The sequence below is a fragment of the Lathamus discolor genome, chromosome 5, assembly GCF_037157495.1.
Source record: "Lathamus discolor isolate bLatDis1 chromosome 5, bLatDis1.hap1, whole genome shotgun sequence".
Taxonomy (NCBI): Eukaryota; Metazoa; Chordata; class Aves; order Psittaciformes; family Psittacidae; genus Lathamus; species Lathamus discolor.
The window spans coordinates 33,296,371-33,319,938 of NC_088888.1; the positions used below are offsets into that span (position 1 = coordinate 33,296,371).

General features: G+C 40.2%; 1 protein-coding gene across 4 annotated transcripts in view; it reads right to left on the reverse strand.

Annotated features, from left to right (window-relative positions):
• DISC1 (DISC1 scaffold protein) overlaps positions 1-23,568 on the reverse strand; it is a 200,698-nt gene that overhangs the window by 42,160 nt on the left and 134,970 nt on the right. For all 4 annotated transcript variants that reach the window (XM_065680273.1, XM_065680272.1, XM_065680271.1 and 1 more), the window contains one exon: positions 5,608-5,668. In XM_065680273.1, the coding sequence (XP_065536345.1) occupies positions 5,608-5,668 (61 nt within the window). The remainder of the gene's footprint in view (positions 1-5,607; positions 5,669-23,568) is intronic.

Here is a 23,568-nt window from a genome sequence, read left to right on the forward strand (position 1 = left end):
CCTTTTTTGTCAGTGCATATTTCCCCCCCCCTTTTCTTTTTCCAGTGCATATTTTCCTTTTTTTTTTTCCTGTAGGCACAAGGCTATTAAAAGAGTACTGTTTCTAATCAAACAGATTGACATTCTATAAAGCTACTTGAGAAGAGAGCTATTTCATAGGCTGCAGTCAAAAGTATTGCATTTGTTTAAAAAACAAAACCTGAAAACAAGACTCCCCAAAAAGGCGCTCCAGTGAATAAGCTAGGTTCCACTCCCACCCTCTATTCCCAAAAAACCAAAACCAAGCAAAAACCAAAAAATATCGCAAGAGGAATATAGAATCATAGAATAGTTAGGGTTGGAAAGGACCTTGAGATCATCTAGTTCCAACCCCCCTGCCATGGGCAGGGGCACCTCACACTAAACCATGCCATCCAAGGCTTCGTCCAACCTGGCCTTGAACACTGTCAGGGATGGAGCATTCACAACCTCCCTGGGCAACCGATTCCAGTGCCTCACCACCCTAACAGGAAAGAATTTCCTCCTTATATCCAATCTAAACTGTCCCTGTTTAAGTTTTAACCCGTTACCCCTTGTCCTGTCACTACAGTCCCTAATGAAGAGTCACTCTCCAGCATCCCTATAGGCCCCCTTCAGATACTGGAAGGCTGCTATGAGGTCTCCACGCAGCCTTCTCTTCTCCAGGCTGAACAGCCCCAACTTTCTCAGCCTGTCTTCATACGGGAGGTGCTCCAGTCCCCTGATCATCCTCGTGGCCCTCCTCTGGACTTGTTCCAGCAGTTCCATGTCCTTATGTTGAGGACACCAGAACTGCACACAATACTCCAGGTGAGGTCTCACAAGAGCAGAGTAGAGGGGCAGGATCACCTCCTTTGAGTTTTCTTAAAAATATAAACAAAAGAGAAGGCGGGGGGGGAAGCATTTTCATTGACAAAACTGATACTTTTTTAACCTTAATCTTCATTAAAGCTGTTTTTGTCTGAGTTTTCTTCATTAATTCTCTTGTATTAAAAAGCACTCAAAAATTACATTTCTAAGAGTTCTATCTTATTTTGGAGGTATTTCTTAAACTGAAGGGTTCTGAATCTAGGTTTCTACTTCGAATATTACCTAGCAAAATTATATGTTTCAGCTGGAGGAAAAAATTTAGAAGCTTATTTGAATTCATGCTGCACAGATTTGATCCTCTGCTGGTTTCAAAGGCATCAAAAAAAATGCATCCATGAGCCAGATGCAAATTCTTCCTCTGTCTACAACGTGAACTTATAATTTGCTCTTTAAACTTTCCTTAGAGAGTCTTTCTTTAGGTTACGATATACATAAAGGAGTAATCTGGGCATCTATATGAAGACCAAACAAAGAGAAACAGTTTCTCAAGTTATTTCTCTAAGGGGAGGTGCTTGGAGGAGAGGAAGCATCTTGGGCTTTTGCTTACTTTTTTTAATCACTCAAGCTGTATAGCAGGTGCAGTTAATTACTTAAAGTCCAAAGAACCTTTAAAAAACAAGTATCTGTAACAAATCTATTAGCATAAATACAAAGAGATTTTAATGATGTAGTATCTTAGAGACTCCTTTTTGTCAAAAATATCAGAGATTTTCTCTTTCCACCAATATTAAAAGAAATTCTCTTCCCTTAATTACTTGGGATGAACTATTTTTAGAATAATAGCATCTGTACATATTGAAAAACTGTCACACTGTTTCAGGCCTCAATCTTCACCATCTGGGAGCTTGGCCAGCACTGCGCTGGGTTTTTTGGGAGGTTGGTTTGGGTTTATTTGGTGAGTTTTAGGGGGTTTCATTGTCGTTGGGGGGGTGCTGTTTGGGGCTTTTTATTATGTATTTTTAATTCTTAAGAGAAGGATGAAAAATTTTAGAAGCCTGGCAACACCGCAACAGTCTGTTACAGAAGATGATGGCAAGTCCTGAACTGCATGTTAAACTGCATGCTGCAGTGATATACTTTGACGTCGTGCATTTGTGTCCTCAGCAAAGGCTGGAAGAACACACATCTCGACAGCAAACCTTTGAAGCCTGGTTGCAGTAGAGAACCTAGACTGAGGCCCGGGTCTATGGGGTATTCAGAAAGGCAACCCTTGCATACAAAAGCAATAAATTATACTACAATATTTGACAACTCTTTCATCTTCTAAGGGAACTTTGAAATGGTCATCTACTGCTCATCAAAATATGCTTACAAAATATAAAGCAATCCCAAAAAGGTGGTTTAACTTTTAATTCTTCCCCTGAAATGATACTTCTCACAGATATAAAGAAGGCAGAGGTGCTGAATGCCTTCTTTGCCTCTGTCTTTACTCCTGCAGACTCTCCCCGAGGGCCCCGGATTTCTATAGCCCCAGAAGGAGTCAGGACAAAGGAGGAGTTTGCTTTGGTAGATGAGGATTGGGTTAGGGATCAGCTATGCAAACTGGACATCTGTAAATCGATGGGTCCGGGTGGAATGCACCCACGGGTGCTGAGGGAGCTGGCGGAGGTCATTGCTAGGCCACTTTCCATCATCTTTCGTAAGTCGTGGGAAACGGGCGAGGTGCCTGAGGATTGGCGGATGGCAAAGGTCACACCAATCTATAAGAAGGGCAAGAAGGAGGACCCGGGTAATTATAGACCGGTCAGCCTTACCTCCATCCCTGGAAAGACGATGGAACAACTTATTCTTGACTCCATCACTAGGCATATCAAGGATGAGGGGGTCATTAAGAACAGCCAACATGGTTTTATGAGGTGAAGTCATGTATGACCAACCTTATAGCCTTCTATGAGGAAGTGACTAGGTGGAGGGATGATGGTAGAGCGGTAGATGTGGTTTTTCTTGATTTCAGTAAGGCATTTGATACTGTCTCCCACAGCATCCTCATAGATAAGCTAAGGAAGTGTGGGCTTGACGATCAAGTAGTGAGGTGGATCGAGAACTGGTTGAAAGGAAGAAGGCAGAGAGTTGTGGTCAATGGCGCAGAATCTAGCTGGAGGTCTGTGACTAGTGGAGTTCCTCAGGGGTCGGTGCTGGGACCGGTGCTGTTTAATATTTTCATCAATGACCTGGATGAGGGAACTGAGTGCACCCTCAGCAAGTTCGCTGATGACACAAAACTGGGAGGAGTGGCTGACACACCAGAGGACTGTGCTGCCATTCAGCGAGACCTGGACAGGCTGGAGAGTTGGGCGGGGAGAAACTTGATGAAATTTAACAAGGGCAAGTGTAGAGTCTTGCATCTGGGGAAGAACAACCCCATGTACCAGTACAGGTTGGGGGTTGACCTGCTGGAAAGTAGTGAAGGGGAAAGGGACCTGGGGGTCCTGGTGGATAGGAGGATGACCATGAGCCAGCAATGTGCTCTTGTGGCCAAGAAGGCAAATGGCATCTTAGGGTGCATTAGAAAGGGAGTGGTTAGTAGGTCAAGAGAGGTTCTCCTCCCCCTCTACTCAGCCTTGGTGAGGCCGCATCTGGAATATTGCGTCCAGTTCTGGGCCCCTCTGTTCAAGAAGGACAGGGAATTGCTTGAAGGAGTCCAGCGCAGAGCCACAAAGATGATTAAGGGAGTGGAACATCTCCCTTATGAGGAGAGGCTGAGGGAGCTGGGTCTCTTTAGCTTGCAAAAGAGGAGACTGAGGGGTGACCTCATCAATGTTTACAAATATGTGAAGGGTAGGTGTCAGGATGATGGAGCTAGGCTTTTTTCAGTGATATCCAGTGATAGGACAAGGGGCAATGGGTGTAAACTGGAGCATAGGAAGTTCCACGTTAACATCAGGAAGAACTTCTTTACTGTAAGAGTGACAGAGCACTGGAACAGGTTGCCCAGGGGGGTTGTGGAGTCTCCTACACTGGAGATATTCAAGGCCCGCCTGGACAAGTTCCTGTGTGATGTACTGTAGGTTACCCTGCTCTTGCAGGGGGGTTGGACTAGATGATCTTTTTAGGTCCCTTCCAACCCTTGGGATTCTGTGATTCTGTGAAGCAGGATGAATACCAGCAGTTCAGCATGGAAACTTCTCCCAGAAACAGCAGGAAGAGTGGAAAAAACCATGCTGCAAGGTCATTAACAACAGTTATCAAGGTACACAAAAATGTGTAGTAATACAAAATACTGGTGCAGAAAAGTCCAGGTAAACAACCCAAAAATTACACAAAAAGGCATAAATAAATTAAAACAAATAACAGCTGCAGAGTCTATCTAATGAATCCTTGGAAATGGTGGTGGTGCAGAAACATACAGATCCTCCAAGTATTTAATAGTTACAGAGAAATTTACTTGTTTCCGAAAGCCTGATAAGTCAATTGAATCTATACAGCCTAGAAGCATCAATACATGTTGTTATACATTATATTTTAATATTAAAACATTAATTTTAATATTATATTTAATAAAGAGTATGGTTTTCAAAACAACAACCCTCAGAAAGTTCTTAAGACTTGTCTTACGCTTATGGATTGGTGTATGTAGAACCAGAGTTAGCTAAGGCTGGAAAAGACCTCTACGATCATGAAGTCCAACCATTACCCCAGGACTGCCAAGCTCACCGCTAAACTATGTCATGAAATAAAATGATATTAAGAGGGGGTTAGGCAGCACACAGTCACACAACTTGATCTTGAGGTCTGTTTCCATCATTTTTCACTTAGCACTAAATTGCTTTTAAATTTACGAGTTACGCAAAATAAATACTTCTATATTCAAAAGCATGAGTTAGCAAATCTAAATAACTAGAACCCTCTTTTAATAAATATACAACCAAAAATAATGAGGTCAACGAGGCAAAGTCCACTAACGTACAATATTCATTATAACAGCACTGCAACATTTGCTAAGCCTATTTCAAGGAGTAGCCTAAAATTTAAGGGAAGATATAGAGCCCCTTTCACACAGTAAGAGAAAGAAATGCAAATGCTAGCATTTGGGGAGGGAAAAAAAAAAAAAAAGGAAAAACGAAAAAAAAAAAAAAGGCAGCAGGCAAAAAAAGAAAAGGCATAAAAATAAGCAAATTCTGCATTAGGATTCAGTTCTTAAAATATCTCCATTGTTGTCTTGGTTTCTATTTGTTTTCCACAATCACCCAAAATGGCACGTTTTCAAAACTGTTATATAAAGACTCATTACTTGTTAAAGATGCCCAGAATTCTAGTATGGGATTCCTTGGCTCTGCTCAGAGCTGGGTTTTGCATAAGAACAGATGAGTGATTTTTCAACCAGCTGTCACATCCCAAATACTTCAGGGCTTCTGGGTGTTCAAGAGCTCTCACCACCAATTACAGCACCTGCAGGCAGAGCTGGAGCAATGCACACCAACCATACACGTGCTCCCTTTTCTCTGGCCATCCGACCACTGCTTCAGAGTAGTCCTACGCACTTGAGAACACAGTGATTTTTCTTTTACCTGCACCCACTGGCAGGCTGGTGGCAAAGCTGCTGAGCACAGCCACAAACAGAAATCTCAACAATAACACTTACAGGGTTTCCAGCTTTGAACCGTTTTTTGTATTATACTAACACAAGTTCCAAAACATTCTTGAACACTTTTATGCATATCAATGCTGCATTAACAAGCATTTTTAAGCTTACAAAGGTTTCCATAATATCATCCTTACCTATGCAGTTTATCCTCCAGTATCTCCATATACTTTTCAGCATTTTCTTTTACACTGGTGACTGCAAAATAGAAGTTACAGTTAGGTAATGGTATAACTGTACAGTTTTTAACCAACTCATTTCTTATCCACAGGTTTTATATATATATATATATACTGAGAAATTTGGGGCTGTTCAGCCTGGAGAAGAGAAGGCTGCATGGCAGCCTTCCAGTATCTGAAGGGGGCCTATAGGGATGCTGGGGAGGGACTCTTCATTAGGGACTGTAGTGACAGGACAAGGGGTAATGGGTTAAAACTTAAACAGGGGAAGTTTAGATTGGATATAAGGAGGAAATTCTTTCCTGTTAGGGTGGTGAGGCACTGGAAGGGGTTGCCCAGGGAGGCTGTGAATGCGCCATCCCTGGCGGTGTTCAAGGCCAGGTTGGATGATGCCTTGGGCAAGATGGTTTAGTGTGAGGTGTCCCTGCCCATGGCAGGGGGTTGGAACTAGATGACCTTGAGGTCCTTTCCAACTCTAACTATTCTATGATTCTATGATTATATATATATATATACATATATATATCTGCTAGAAATTGTAATTCCATTAATCTTTTCCACATTCAAATTGCAGTGTGGGTGTCTTCTCCCTTTTCTTCTTGACAGTCTATTGTATCTGTATCGCATTAATAGATCTTGTAAATCCCACACACTTAGGTCCTCCCCTTTACCATCAGGAGAAGCAAGGAAGCTTACCTGATTTGTCAGTCCACACATAAGAGTCCTTTCAAATGTTATGAATCTTATATCAAACTTGTTTTGATAGAACCAAAACAGTATAGAATGGAAGGAGTTACCACGAAAGATTGTTTTAAGATTTGTGATGGGTTTTGTGGTTTGGCATTTTGGGTTCGTTTGGTTTTAAACTGGGTACCTAGATACTGCCTGCACGAGTCCCTACTACTTCTCTCAGAAGAAACTCCAATAAACCACTCATCATAACACATAATAATAAAGCCATTCTTCTGGATGACACTTGGTCCTCCATCATGGGTATGAGTGGGGAAAAGGTAAATCCCCTCCAGGAAACAGGAGGCTTTTAGAGAATAATCATTTTCACATTATGATAACTTTTTTTCACCTCCCTAATAGCTGCTTGCCAGCTCCTAGTCTAGTAAGATTATAAATCAGTTGGTCACTTTTAAACTCTTAATTTTTGTACATCAGTTAAATATATATTTTACATTAAAATGCATTTTACAGAGCATCACTGTTTTGACAGGCAAAGCTTGCTACATGGGTGAGGTACCCTGGCAAAGTAACCATCCACCTCCCCCTATCTTCCCTACAATACAATAATGCCTGCAAGCACAGTTTACACATATCAGGTACTTCGTATTTCTCACTCCTCTCTCTTCCTCCTTTTCTTTTTTCCATCACAAAATATAATGTCACACACTAAAGCCTAATCTGAAAACTCAGCATTAACCAAATCAGCTGTGCCAAAGTTCTGTTCACACACACATACACATGGAGGATTTCACTAAATGAAACCACATGGGTATTACCATTAGCAGTGAGCATCAGGATCAACCTAACATCGACTGTCTGCAGACAGTGGTATTCACCTGGTCACACAGCAGTTACACATCACTTAAGCAGTCTGCATCCTAATAGCATATACAGGACACAATTTGCAAAGGTAATTTACTTTGGGGGGGAGGGTATTTAATTTGCAAGAGACTTTACCAGAATAGCAACATCCCCCAAACCCTACAACCTATGACAAAACCAAACAACCAATCAATCAGAATAAAACACCACAACCCTAGTACTCTGGAAAGCACCACAGTTTTGTAACATCCTTAATCCAGGTTCACTGTCAGAATAGGTTCTGCAACACATCTTGAGCCAGCAGGATTCTGGAAGATTGTATTTTACATAGACAACTGCATTCATTTGTATATTCACAGACTCATCTCACCATAAGAAGAGTACTGATGAGTGTAATGCAAAAGGTTATATAAGGATAATGGCACTGGAGAATAAAAAAATTTCTTCAGCTTGTAGCAGTTCTCTAGCAACTACAGGACTTAGCAGAAGTTCTCTGTTTCTTTACCATGCTTTTATTCCTACGCTTCCTGCAGAACTGTGGAGAGCCTGCAAGACTGCAAGCTTTCCTTTAATGACACACTACAGCTTTATATAAAATACCACCACTTTTTCCAAACTCCCTCTCAGTCAGTCCCCAATGTGCTGACCTCAGGGCCAGTGCATGCTTTGATAGCAGATAGCTTAAAGGTGTATGGCTGCTGTACTTCCCCTTCACTTGCTATTGTCATAATATCCTTCAACATGAGCTGTTTCAACTCAGGGGCTTATTCTTTTGGATAATAAAGTCAGCAGATATTATTAATTTTTGAAGAGGGATGAGAAGAGGTGGAGAATCTGTTTCACACTCACTTTGTTTCTAACCGATATAGTGACTTCTTATGTTACATGAAAGATAAACCTTGCTTTCAATTTCTCCTGCTGTGCTTGTCACTTTTTAATTGGGTATGATCTGATAGAGTAATTCGCACTTTCACAGTTCAGTCGTGCCCCTACATGCAATTTTACAATGCCCTTGAAGCACACAGCTTAATATATCAGCATTATTCAATGACAAAAAGTAATGGACAAGAATACACCGCTAGTCAAAAGTAGGTCAGTAAAAAGCTAACACTCATTTGGAAATCACCTCACATCACTAAACCCTACTCTCTCCTGTCAAATGTTTTAACTACATTAAAAGAAATGCAAACTTTGCTGCTGAAAAAGAAAGCTCCCCAGACTAGCTCTGTCTCCTTGCCTTCTTCTGCATGTAATTGGATGAGCTGTGACCTGGAGATCTTGCTTAAAAATCTTAGAGATGATTGCCCTCACAACAAACTGCAAGTAGCACTGCACCAAATAAAGAAATACTTTCAGCCTTTTAGATCATCCATTTGAAACAGAAGACAAGTAACAAATTAGCAGATTTTTTGTTCTAAATTAATGAATATATTCACCATCACTTCAAAGAAAAAATTGCAAGCAGAAAGCTGTGCATGCCTTCAATCCAGCTAAGAAAGTACTAGATGACAGAGGGGAAAAAAACCCGCAATAATAATTTATGAGATTCTTTTCTGCATAAACATGCCAAATGGTTTATTTTTACATTTAAGTGAAGGGGATTGCTTTTTTTTCATCAGTTCTCTGGGGATTTACATGCTTAGCTCTTATTTGCCTTAAGAGGGGGTATTAAAATAAGTATAAATACTCACAGAAAATCAAACAGGGCATTTACTAAGATTAAAAAGATTTTTTTTTGTGAAGCTTTAATTGAAAAAAAAAGTGATTCAGCACTTCTTTGTCTTATTTTACCATATATTTTTCTTCCTCCTTACAGCAGCAGGAAAAGTCCAGTCTTGGAACCACTCCTGGCCAGATGGAGCTGAGGGGCAATGGTGAGCTCCTGGGGTGTCCTTCTGGTTGTTACAGAGCATAAATCTGCCACTTTAGAAGCTGTGTAAACATCTTCCAACAATTAACCTACCTAGTATTCTTCTAAAATAACATCATGTGATGTTTCTCATCTAAAAGCAGCCCCACTGGGGTAATGATACTTCTATTACTATTTGAGCCTGCACATGGAAGTATATCATCATTTTTGTTCTCCAGTCTTGGTCCTCACAGATTGAGCTTACAAAGACCTATGGACCATCACACATGCTTTGGATTCTATGATCAATGTTTTCAAAAACTTTGTAAAACTGAGTATCTGACTGGAGTCACCTTGAACCCAGTGTCCACGTGGAAGCTCCAGGTGTAGGGATGTAAAAGCTTGGCACCTCAGAAGAATAAGGGGCTGCACAAAACTGGTAGCCAATATCACAGCAGTTTTTAAGTGCTAGCCCACAAGTCTGTAGTTCGCTACCAGACAAGCAACCCACACCTTGAGTCCCAGAGATGCAAATCCAAAGTTAACTTCTTGCTTTTGATTCTAAAAGGCCTTTTTTTTTTGTTTTGGTTGGTTGGTTTTTTGGGGGGAGGGGGGGGGTTTGTTTGTTTTGTGGGTGGAGAATGGAGGTGAGCTATTCTATGGCTCTGCGAACAGTGACACATATTTTTACACAAAATCAAAGGCTGGAACAGCCACAATGGCTGCTAGCAGATCCAGACCCAGCACGAAAAATACTGCCAGACATTACCTGCCCTCAGAACAAACCTGAAGCCTACACAATTAGCCTCTCCAATCCACAAGCATTACATTCCTTCTCAAATATTTTAATAGTCAGGTAAAGCAAAACTCCCACTGGCTTCAGTCAGATTTTTGTATGACTTAATGATCTAAGATGAGATTTCACTCTTAATGATGATGTAAAAATAGAAGTAACGGATGGATATGCATTGATTCACCTGTGATAAACTCTTGAATGCAGAATTAGGAGTGAACAAGGTTGACAGGTTTCTTGTCCTGTCACTATACAATTTTTTAATGCAGAAATTATTATTAACACTAAGAAAAAAGCAAAACCAGAACATGATTAGTTGAAAATATCTGATGTTTCCTGTCATGGAAGATGTGCTGCATTAATGTGTGAAGTTGGGGTCTGAAAAAATGCAGAATGGCTTCAATATATTTAAAGGTTAACTTGAAAAGACAGTGAAACTTCAGCAATGACATCTCAGATACACAACTAGATGTCAAACTGATTTACCAAGCTCCAATAACAAGAGTTTAGATTACAGGATGGTAAGACATTTTGCATCTAGCAGACAGAAAGAAGAAAAACCCAAAGAACGAGCTTTGCACAAAGAACAACAGCCTCTCTCCAGTGCATTATTTCCAGGGAACTTGATTTAAAAGAACAAAAAAGGCCAGGATTAAAGAAAAGGAAATAGATGCCTCGATAAAGACATGCAAATACTCAAAAAATTAGAGCTAACATTCTGGGTTAAGTCAAGCCACCATATTCTAACGCAGGTTCATTGACTGCCTCCTAGTAATTAAGCAAATACTGAGATATGTAGTTATCGCCCATCTCCTCCAGCAGTTATGGTTTGTTATAAGGAATGTGATAATCTTCTAAATATCATTGCAGAAGAGCACAAAAATTGCCTCAGGAAATTACTGCCACCAGAAAGGAAGGGGCCAAAACTTAGGAGTCATCTAAATAGATTGGCTATTCTGTGAATAGGAACAACACATAAAAGTGAAGTGGAAAGACTAAGATCAGTACTGAACATCTATGAAATGAAAGCCACACATTTAAAGACAACCCAAACTTACTTGATGGAGTTGAAGATACTATCTGCCTAATTGGAGATGATTTCATAACACAACCACAAGCTTTCTTCCTCTTTCTAAAAACAGGTGGCTTGGAGAACAGGATACTGTCCTGTCACACAAATGTAAAGCAGTGCTCTGCAATGACATGACACCAGTGGGTGGCTCTAACACAGCAGTTCTGCAGGGACTGAGTTGTATGAATGCAGCAGGGCTGTACTATGTGGGGCTGCTAAACAGCCTGAATCCCTTCTGGATGGAAGAGAGTCTGCAGTAACTGCTGGGTGATTTGGTAACGTTGACCTTACCATAATCCCATTCCAAGACGACAGAGGGCTTTCATGGATCTATTGTCAAATGCCACTCCACTGCTTTCAGAGAGGCACTATATTGAGTCTTGACCATATTGAATATTTCTGCCATCAGCTTCAGTTGCCTCTCCAGCACTTGTTGTCAACTGCTGATACCATAGGGCAACTCTTCTGATATACAGAAACAAACAAAGGTTCTAGCTCAAGCGTCACTGTCTTCAAATACTTTGCTCTCTCTTATGTTTAAAATCTCACAGTATACTGCCACTTCATACCCTTCATCTTTGCTGAGGGAAGTAATAAAAATATATGAAATAAAAATCTATGAAGAGTAATAAAGAAATACACAACTGGCAGAGCACAGGACAGTATAACGTTTTCCCTCTTACAATGCACTGAAACAGGAAAAGCAGAAAAGTACAGAGTGAACAATTTATCTTCCTCAGGAAGTTCCCTTTGGGGTTGTCGACACAGAAGGTCTACTGTTAACTTTCTGTCAAGCACATGGGTACATCCTGCACAGGAGGAAGCATACAGTCTAACCTCTAGACATGCTGGGAGTGGGTGGGCAATGCTACACCCAGGACAACCAGCTTCCTCTCTTCAGGACACCACAGAAACGCCAAGAACCAACTCATTTGGAGAGATGACAGTGATTTACACATAGCAGAGCATGCACAAAGCACATAGTGAAGAACATGCTCCATTTGTGTCTCTGCCTACAAGGCTCTTTACATATTTACAGCTCACTTAATTTTTAGGCCTTGCTGCAGAAGTGAATTTGAGCCTGCAATGAGTCAAGTGATACCTTGCCTTTGTAAGAAATTATAGCTAAACATATATAATATATAGAAATACTGATTTTAAAGAGAAGCCACATCCTACCCTCAAGGTAGATGTCAGGGCAGATACAAGCTACAGAAAATCTCAGCATGAACAAGAGTTTGACAAAGAAATAAAACCCTAGAAAGCTAGATCTTATAAAAAGAAATGACAGGAGGCGCCAGCAGCTCTGCCTGTAACAACTTACAATTCTGTCTCTCTGAGCATGGCATAAAAGGTTTGCAGAGCAGACAAGTGGGGAGGGGGAACCACCCTGAATTAAAAGGCACATTTGAGAAACAGACATTCCAGGAATTTACCTCCTGAAGCTTCTTCATTGTATGTGCTACTTTTCATCCAAAGAGACAGGTAACCCTTCAAGTTCTGTGATGACTAAATTGCCTAAATTGAAAAGAATTACCATACTTTCACAGGGTTTCTAAGGCTGCTTTCACATTTCTGCAAAACCTGGCGAGCCTGACACACAGCAGTTCCTCCCGTGCTACATACAGGACACAGGAGGGGAAGGAGGCAAATTACTTTCTAAATACTTTCAGTAAATAATCTACCTTAAAAACAAAATCAGCTGAAATGTTACAAATTGTTTTATTACACAGCATTAAAGCAAGCACACTGCTTCTAAATTAAAGGGGTGGTAGGTGAAATGTTGGCCCAGCAGAGACCAGAGCACTGAAGTTACATGGCAATAGACCTGCCTTGATACTTACGGAGACTATATAAAGCTTAGCGAGGGTTATCAAGTAATTAGTGCAAGACCACCCACCTGTCCAACCATGGGTCTGGGAGCAGCTTCCAGGAGTTCTATCTTAAATGTCTCTCTTGCACATACTACCTCTGAGGTACCACAGGCCAGGTGCAGAGACTCCTATCACAGGTTTTGTTACATTTCCATAAATGATTCAAAAGCTGCAGATGTTTGGGGTGCACCAAATGAAGCTTTAAATTGGTTGCAGACCTAGAGAAAACCATTCCTACTACTTCATACGCCTGGTACCGGGTGGCAACATTCTCCATTTTACTGCAAGAAAATCTGAACTCAAACCCAAACTATATCTCTGCTTTAAACTGCTGACAAAAATAAGCCAACTTCCCCTGACAGGTCTTCTTCATGACAGACAAGCTTTACTTTATTTAGAAAGATGCAGAACCATGCACAATTCTTAGCTCCAGAGTGACTGCACAGAACCACTTTCTGGAAGGATGCTGGAGATCCTAAATTCTTCTACATGTAAGGCAAGGGCTGAGTTTTACTCTCCCATCCCATCCCATCCCATGGATAAGATCCTCCTGTTCTGCTAGCTTCTCTGTAGTCACCCAAATTACTGTTTACATAGAACATTACACAACAGTTTATTAACACACCTTAGCATTGAAATTATCATATCCTATTCAAAAAACATGAGGAAATTTTCATTTCCATTTCCATTCCTATTTCTCTTCTGTTCTTCACTGAGCAACTAGGGAGAAATGAAGCAGAAGGCTGAGGGAGAGCGAACAATCTGCTTACATTTTCTTCACATTTTCTCTTACCTGGCTTTCCTCTCTGCCTGTTTGCTACTTATTACTTCAATCCTCTGCTGACCATCTGTTCAGAACCCCCCCCCCAAAAAAAAACTATTTTATTTTTACTCATTTATCCTTGCAAAGCAAAGCCTAAACATCAAGGAAAGCCATGTGTCCACCTTGCTCTCTGTGGATTGTCAGTAGTCACAGGAGATCATCTGGAAGCCATTACACAAGCTAAAAAGGCAACGGGACTCAACATGTGCATAGGCACCAAGAGGGTTCAAACCTTTTACTCAAATTGCCACAAGCTTTTCCTGAAAGTAAGATTTATTTTAAAACTGATATTAAAAAAAAAAAAAAAAAACCAACCAAAAAACACAACCAAAAAAACCCCCAACAACCCACAAAGCCAAAAACAGAATGAGCCCTTTACATAGCTTTCCAAGACAAACAGAGAACAATCAGGCTTTATGCAGGAGCTAAGCTCCATGACAATAACTGACAACATCTGATGCCTATATTATGAAAAGGAGGAACAGTTCAAACTTCTTTTGGCTGAGGAGACAAAATGTGCAACAAGAGAAATCATGATTCAGCTTTTAACGGGATACCTTGTGGCTAATAGGGATGATCCACTGACCATCAGACATAGTCATAGCTGGTCAGCAACACCAAGACTTCTAAAACATACAGTAGCTGTTTTAAGTTCTCCCACAGTGGCTGTTATGATGAAGTTTCAAGTAGACATTATTACACCTAAAGTTTCAGTCCTTTACAACCAAAAATTGATATTTAATGAGTAACCCACTTTGGCTTTTCAATTCAAGGTCACAAAGGAAAGACTGCCAAAGATTCCTTTGAATCACTCAAACTCCTCCAGAAATATTTCTCCAAAAGGACTCTGCAAAAATTTCATGCTACTCTTAACAGTGCTAATTACCTTTTCTCCACCTCAACATGCTGGCTAGTCATGTTATAGAAATGAGGAGGAACCTGGGCACCTACAGACAAAAAGCCAGAGGATAAAATAAATTTTGTACTTCAACAAATACAATTATTTAATGCAGAAGATGCTTGTGCTCAAAAAACTTCTTTATGGAACAATAACACAGCAGTGCAGCACAAGAACAAAAAGGGCGGGGGGGGGAATTGAGGAATTTGCTCCCAAATGCTGCCACAGAATCTGGTTACTAAAAGAGATGAAAAGGACAGCTGAGTACAAGCATAAGAGCTTTGAAAGGGAAACTAAAAGAGGGGAAAAAAGTGTTAAAACAAGGCCAATGTTACCACCGACAAAGGAAAATGACAAACACTTATCTTCACTCCAGTAGAACAAATGGCTGCTAAGACAGTCCTTCAGATTATTTTAGACAGCAAAGCAGAGCTTAAATGTATACACTGAAGTAATACATACTGCAATAGCCACAAGAAAGAGTAATATTCAGCATTGCAAGCTATTTTTTAACAAACTTGAAATGACACCAAATAAAGCATCAAGCTCCTGTACCAGTACTTACAAATGATAACTGCAGATAGCACTAACTTATGTTTTTGCACTGCTGTTCTCTCCAAGGATCTAAAACAGGTCTTCAAATTACAAAGAAGCATCAATTTCTGTTTTGAAAAATAGCTGACAATGCACAGCGATAGAAAGAAGCAAAGTGTCCCACATAGACCACTACACTGCAGTTTTTAGAAGCCCTTTGTAAACTACTTGTCTGCTGATGGCTATACCAGACATATTTTCTGCAACGCAATTACAGGGCTTCTGAACATGAAAAAACGTGAAGCTGAGCAGAGCCTTTTCTGTAGTCATTCCAGGCACAAGGAATAAAACAGACAGCCTTAATATATTACTTTCCTTAATCCCTAATAATCTTTGCCCCGCTGCTTCCTTCTTCTCCTGGTATTATGCAACCTGCTCACAAATGCTTACAAGTTTCATTAAACTCATCAGCAACATTTGGCTATACTTGACATATCACTGTAAACATGATGCTTTTGACCATGAACATGCAGCAACACCTTAAAGATCTCTCTACTATTAGCATACAAAGCTGGAGCAGATGTACAAAATGTAACTGGGAAAATTACAGCAGCTGAACAAAACAGATGGAGCTGTAAGAATGTACGTGCACTAAGTGCCCACACTAACACTGAGCACCCAAAAGAGCAGAGTCACAGACACGAGTGCATACTATCGAGTGTGACCTTTTCTGAACTACTTTCAAGACAGGATCATTAATTTAATTGGCTGACTTAAAAAATACTGCTTACACTATAAAAACTGTGTTACCTTTCTTATTAACTTTCTAGTGCAAAACTCTGTTATACTAGAGCTCTTGAAAGCAACAGATTTAATATCTCTAAGCTAACGCGGTCCCAATGAAGGCATGTTTCCCCATAAAATGATAAAGTACATTTTATAAATGAGTTGCACATACCACTTCTGACTGCACAATAAACAAGGGATTCCAATGACATTCCAACGGAAGACAAAACCTACTACATTGCAGATTATCATGTAATTTCAACCTATGCTGCTCTGTATGTCATAACTTTTTTTCTTTGACATCCTCCTCTGTCAGAGCCAGAGATAAGTCTGCATCTTCCCCTTATCTGGATAAGCTATAAAATATTTGAGCTCCCTCTAACCTGTGGGGTTTTTTTTTTTTTGGGGGGGGGGGGGGAGATAGACTTATTTCTTACTTCATACTTTGCTTACAGAGACAATGAAAAAAGCAGCCTTATTACTAGTTCAAAATCTCTTTCTAGTTTGAGGCAGTTTCAGCATCAATAGAAAAATCTTTTATTTGAACCAAACATTAAGGCCTATGGTGAAGTAATGTCCATAAAAGAAGGAGTTAAAGACCTTGCCCTTCGTAGGGAGTCTCATCAGCATTGCTGTACTGCAAGTAGGATGAGTGGTTTCATTCTTCATAGCAGCACAATGCTTTAAAATGCAGTGGCTCTTACCCCCAAAAAATAACTATTTCTGACACTTTTTATTGACTGCTGTGTTTTCTTTTTTGTACATTTTGTCTGCCATACTAACCTAGCTGCCTGACTCACAAGTCTACACTGTTTGTCTCATTTTCTCCTCCATTCTTTTTTCTTTTCACTTCACTGTCTTTCAAATTCCTCTTTTTCGGTTCTTGTCAGCTTTGCTCTTGCATTTTAGTTGGAAATCATTCATTACCACAGGGAATTTTACTTCTGGTTTTGCTCCCCATACCATACTTGCAGTGCTTGAGTTCCTCCCAGAAAAAAAAACTTTCAGTGCAATCTAACAAGAGCTCCCAAGTTGGTAGGTTGTGGACACTCTACTGGTTATTCTGGTGATGTTGAAATAGCTTCCCAATGGCTGCTGTAGACAGTACAGTACAGTAGCTTAATTTAACATATTCTAATACCAAGTGTTCTTTAGGTATGAATTTACATGCTTGATTGATCTAATCCAAGTTATTTTTCAAGAAGCACACCTGGAAAGTTTGAATTTCTGAAGTTTGATATGAGTCCGACTCCGGTAAAAGTCAACATCCAAATCTTTAGGACATCCCAAAACCCACAACAACAGCACCAGTGGTATTGTGAAGCTCCTCTAAAATGTACAAAATTGGGATTTTATCCCTCCTCTCTCAACCTTTCACATATAATAGCAACAGTAACTCTTACTTCTTCTAGCCCCTTCCAGGAGAAATTAATCAACTTTTCAGACAACATCCACCTGTTTTTCATCACTCCTTCATGGAAAAGCTAGCCAGGTAGATGGTATGGTCTGCAAGCCACCAGGCTGGACCACACCAAATTGGGGTTGAGATGCCTAGGGAATGAAATTTTTCACTACTCCCACAGCCTGAACAGAGAGAGGATGACTTGGGTTTCCTGCTCAGCTACCCAGTCTAATTACTGGGCAGTTAAGAGTATAAGAGAGACAGCCTGCCCAGGAACAGACTGGAGTGGATCAAGTCAAATAGGAGGAAAAAAAAAAAAAGTCATAATGAAGAGCAGGTTAAAAAGTGCGATGAAAGAACAGAGCCCAAGGGGATACTTGTTGGTCTGAGCTGATCTGCAGCTTATCAGCACATTACAGCCCTATTTCCAGGGCACTCTGTTTAAGTCTCAGTAGAGCCAGAGCACCAGATTGGTGTTCAATTGAGCTGCTGCCTCTCTGCTTGCTGACTGATAAATCAGTTGAAGAGTTAAGAGTTATTTGCCTACCTTTGGTGTTTTGGTGGGTTTTTCCCCCAGTTGAATTCTAAAGGTTGGGCCACAATGCCTACAGTATAAGAGAACTGGACTTGTACCAGCCTGTATGTTTATGCAAAGCTGAAGAACATTCAGTGGTTTTCTGAACTTTAAGGCCTCCCATAGATTTTGCTGCTCACACCAGATCAAGTTGTAGAAGTGAGAAATGCTCACACAGCACTGCTTCCACAGTGCTGCATTGCAAAAGCTTTTTCAAGCGGTGTTTGTGCATTTTAGCCGTGAAGCTTCCAGTCATATCAGTAGGAGTCACACAACTAACGTCCTAAGCAACACTTTTGGTAGATGACTTACATTTAAAGGAGGATTAGAAGAAAATACTTCTTAAACCATTTCCCATGTAACATTATCGTTCTTAAATTCAGAGAAACATGGAATCGTCTGGGGGAAATACATGATTCACTGGGTATCAACTTTTCCATCCAATTAGGTTGGGCAACTATGCTGAGTGTTTAACACATACCCACACTTCCCCCACCCTTTCAACAGAGCGTATATATTAAACACAAGTTAAGGCTTCTGGGTTTTCAACTTTGTTGATTTTACATTCCTTTTGGGATTTAAAGTACTGTTTTGTTTAATTATTTTTCCTCTACTCATCCACAGTATTGAATGACAGTAATAATGAGCTCAGAATCATTGTACAAATCCCAGTAGGAACCATTCATAGTTTGCTAATAGGACATTATATTTGCATTACCAAGTTCAGTTCAAAGCACGTTGTGTAAATTAGCTCTGAGTGTTACTACTACAAATCTAAAACCAGAACATCAGGTCAATTAGCACAGCTCTAAAGCACATTAGTTTGGGTGAAAACATAAGGGGTATGATTAAAGTCCTAGGAAATCCTCTCCCTTCTCAGGCTAAGTACCTCTTGAAAGAAGCCTGAGTTTGCTTCTGGGAGAAACCAGAATGCCTCAGCTCACAGCAGTGTGGTCTGATGCTGGTGACCCAAATGCCTGATAAGCAATGCTAGCCTGTTCCAAAGAGGAGGGCAAAATTAACTTGCAGGAGGTGTGAAAATCCTCAGAACACTATAGAGGATCCTCAGAACACCACTTTCTTCTTCATCCAAATTAAAAAACAGGTCAGTATGAGGAAGACTTGGAGGATCTAGGAATTTAACATAAAATATATTGCTTATATGAAAATGCAGCTAACAAAGAAAAACTATTTAACTTCTACCATTGAGCTAAATGTAGCACCACCAAGCCCGCAGCCACAGACCAAAAAGTCACAGTTCAGTAATGATGAAAGGAGGCCTACAACTCCCTAAGGCAGGGAGTTCCCAGTAACCAGTACTGTAGGACTACTTACCTTTTGGCAAACAGCATACATATATACACACATACTATATGTACATATATACACACGCACACACACAACTATGGTAGTAGCTAATGAACTTCAGAAACCGATACAGCATCTTTGGATCAAACTGCTGGAACAGAAGCATACAGACCCAACAGGAGAAAGAATATCCTAATGAGGTTCTACCTCAGACTACAACTCTGACAAAGCTGAAGGATTTCACATTAGAGTAAAAAAAAAAGGGCCAAAGGAAATTATTTTGGTCAAGTCAGTTTATTGGTTTAAACCCTCTAGTCAATTCAGGTCTTACCAAGCCATCAAGTCAGCACAGTACACCTCTGCTCAGCCAAAGATGATCTTAAGATTCATCCCTTTATCATTTGGTGGTTAGCTTCAGACATTTTAGCTAAAATACTGCCTTATAAAGCTGCTTATTTGAGAAACACTAACTCAAAAATACATCCTATTCTCTGCAGAAACACCTGAAATGATAGGTGACTTTAAAAAATCATGTAATCTTAAACCAAATTATGGTATTTCCAATTACATAAATAAATCACTCAATGGACAGGTTTCATAATCAAATAAAATTGGTCATTCCTCATACACAAAGACAAATATAGATGTGACACAGAGGAGGATTTCATCAGTAATATTTGTAACTCCTTTCTTTGTACCAATGTTTGGCAACTGCCTAATGGACATACAGGAGCTGAACTCACCAAGGCTTCTGACAAGCCCTGGAAGAAATTACTGTAATAGATGCAGAAAAAAAAGAGAGATACTGGAAAACTAATTTGGATGTTTGAGTCGAGTACCTCTGTGAAATGCTTCCAGGCCCATGAACATGACCAGCTAAATAGCTGTAACCTCCTGCTGGATGAAGCAGGGAGAATGAAAGGATTTGCCTGGACAAGACACCGGGCATGCTTTCTGGGAGAAGGCAGCACACAAAAGCATAACAGATCCCACCCTACCTGCAGTGCAAACTGATGTGTGAAACAGAAAATAGGCTTTTAGTGAATTACAAACAGCTGGCAAGGACTTGTAACTACTCAGCTGGGTGAAAAATGCTCTATATGGAAGATGGTAACATATGAAAGATCAGAAACCACACATAAATTGAAAGAAAATGAATGTATTGTCAGAATACAAACAAGCAAAAGGGATATTTCAGAAAATAAGCACTGTAAGACTCTTTACTATTACATGAAAACTCAGCTGCAAAAACAGATGAACTAGAGTGCCCACCAAAGTAAAAGCTATTTGGTATAATAAGTGCTTCTGAAACCAGGTAAAGTAACAAAAATTAATAGACTGCTTATTATATCTACCTATATAGTAGCACAGGAAGGCTTAGATTAGCCTTAGAAGGAACAGACTACAAGCACAAATGAATTTGCAGAGGCAAGGAAGCAACATATTACTGCAAGATTCAATAGGATCTACTGTGGAGAAAACTGCCTTTAAAAGACTATTCCACTGAATCTGAATTTTACCTTTTTTAAAAATCATCCCATGACTTATTTTCTTTCCTTATTTCAGTTACAGCTGTTCATTTCAATTTGCTGGTCTTTTTCATTGGGTTCATGGCTAATGTTTCTTCCATCACATTTTATATCCATTAAAGAGGCAAAGAAACTGCCAAGTATTTTATTTGGGGAGGGTTTTTCTGTCATTCTGCATTTCTATATTCCCCACAGAAACATCAATTAGAAGTTTCTCTTTAACATATACAAACACACAAATGGATGGGAATCTGTGTTAGCCTTGTCTTCAAGATGCATCTACTCAGGGGCAGGGCAAGCACAGAAGGAAGAAAAAGCTTCTCTGCTTTGTCTGTGTTTTACATGAGACTGTCAGTCTGATATCACTTCCCTAATGAGTGGTGTAACTATTATTCTAATTATGCATTATTCCAATTTTCAGCATTTTTAAAACCAAACTGCCTAAAGAGAAAGGAGATGTCCAAAGGGGAACCATTCCCTAAGAAAACACATTTGAGTAGTAGCAATTAAATAGTCACTTTCTAAAAAGTTGTGAGGCAGAATTTCTTAATAATGTTTCATTTCAAATGATCCCAGAGAACCTCAGGTTTGGGGTTGTCTTTTTTAATAGCTTCATTCTCCTTGGTCTTCCCCAGAAGATATTTAAACAGGAGACAACACTGAAGTCAGCAGCAGGAAGCAGGCACTGCTTAATAAAACAAAATGGAGCATATCAGCAAAGGAACACAGCTGCCTAACCTTGGTTTGTGGCATTGCATCTTTGCTCAAGATATATTCTTGTAGGAAGTTCTGTGACATTTGGACAGCTACGACTCTTTGAAAAGCATTAAAATATTGAAGTTTTCTTTGAAAAGCATTAAAATATTGAAGTTTTCTTCACTTATTCTTAACAAAATTTTGAACACTTTTTCTTTCACCAAATTGGACAATCTGTAAGTTACTGACCAGCTGAACTGGTAAAAGAGATAATGGGGGCCAGGTACAGTCATTTCAGAAAGCTCTGAACACTTCTACTGCCTGAAACTACCACCTTTTCCTCCTGGGCTTCTTCACAATTTGTTAAAATCCACTCTCCCTGGTTTAAGGAGCTTTCCTCAAAACTTTTTCCATCTGCCTTCAGTTAGTACTGTAGTGATCCATTTTTCTACCTGGAAAACAGGAATTTCACATTCATGGAGGCTCAGGACCAGGAGCATACTGTGCAGCATACTGTGCAGCATACTGTGCATCCCCCATGGGATGGTCTCCAGTACAAAGCACCCTGCCAGGACTGGAGCCCTCCAGAGAGTGAACAGTGCCACCTTCTGACCCAGTGTCCTGAGCTCCTGGGGCATACCAGCCTCCTGCAGCCAGCCAGGCATGTAATGACTTACCCAGATTCAGATGGCTGCACAGACCTGCCGAGTTTGCACGGTGCAATGAGGAGCAGAAAGGCAGACAAAACCAAGGAGAACAGGAAGAAACCCTTGTGAAACGGCTTCTGTCACCCCGCCATTAAAATCACCTTGTAGTCTAGCAAGAATCATCTTTGATTAACCTTTTATCTCCTGGCAACCTTAGCTAAGAAATTAGCAACAAAGGCATTAAATGGCATTGGATTTATTGTATTTGATTTGTACTGTTCTGAAACTTCATCAGTTCTGAGAGGTGTTAATGTAATCTGCTTTCTACCATGGTGTGGGAAATACAACACAGATATAATTGATCCCATTTATAACAAAAATAAAAGTCACTATCCTAGTTTGACAATTATTTGAAGAATATTTGTTGGTTTGACCTAAACTGTCCAAGAAACACTGCAGTTTCAGTGTTTACCTATAAGGCATCTTTTATTTACAGTGATTTCTAGGAAAGGAATGCTACTCTCAAGTTCATTTTTATGATGGACTTCAGTTTTCCCTGAGGGCAATTTCATCCTTAGAAACAACGCAGTAATGCAGAGGTTCTTCAGAGAAGAAATATGCAGGCACCCTAACAGGCTATAAATCCTCTCCACAAACTTCTGCTGGTTTTTTAAGACTCTTAAATTATCTCTGGTGCTGTGGGTTGGGTAACCAGAGCATTCCAGATGTGGAGGAATGGACCAGATGGACAACAGAAAAAAAACCTCATCCTTCACTGTTCAGAAAAGTCTATTTCAGGAAAAAACCTTTTACAAAAAGCACGGAGGCAGCAATATACTTTGGCTGCCACAATGGGAATTCTAGCTGATGGGAACCACAACTATTTCAGATCAATGAGCTTCAGAGTAAAGTGACAGCTTATATGTCTGGACTGTATTTAAGGGCAAATCTCAGCTTCTTGTAAGTGTGCTTCATCCTCATGTAAGCATGCTTCATCCACTGCAACTGCTGAAACAAGAGCAAGGATTCTCATTTTTGCCTAAAACAGAGAGCAGATGAAATGTCTTCTGGACTGGTCAGGACAGTTTATAGAAGACCCTCTTTGAAATTATCTCCTGGCAAAAAGAAAGCAGCTCTCAGACTACTCAGCCTTAGGCCCTGCATCAGATAATCCCTGCCCAGCAGCTTCCAAGATGATGGCGGCATGTTATCTCCTCCATGAGGAAGTTCTTGTGCCAAGGAGCTTCCTGCATTTAAACTATGGTAAGGAACTGTGCCTACCTTTAAACGAACACATTCACTGCTGGATCCCAAAAACTAAGTGCTGTTCTTCACTGAGAGAGGAACTGTTTCACCATTTAACATTCAAATGAACAGACCCAGAATGACACAGGTACTGTGTCACATCAGCCAAGAGAATACGAGGCAGAGACAGGAGCTGAATCCAAACATCCAACTGTTCAGTTTGTTGCTCCAAACTCCATACTGCTTCAACAGACCTGCAAGCTAAGTCTATTAAACACATAACCAAGATTAAGGCTATTTCTAGTGTTCCACTTCCAAAAGCATTACTGAGGTGA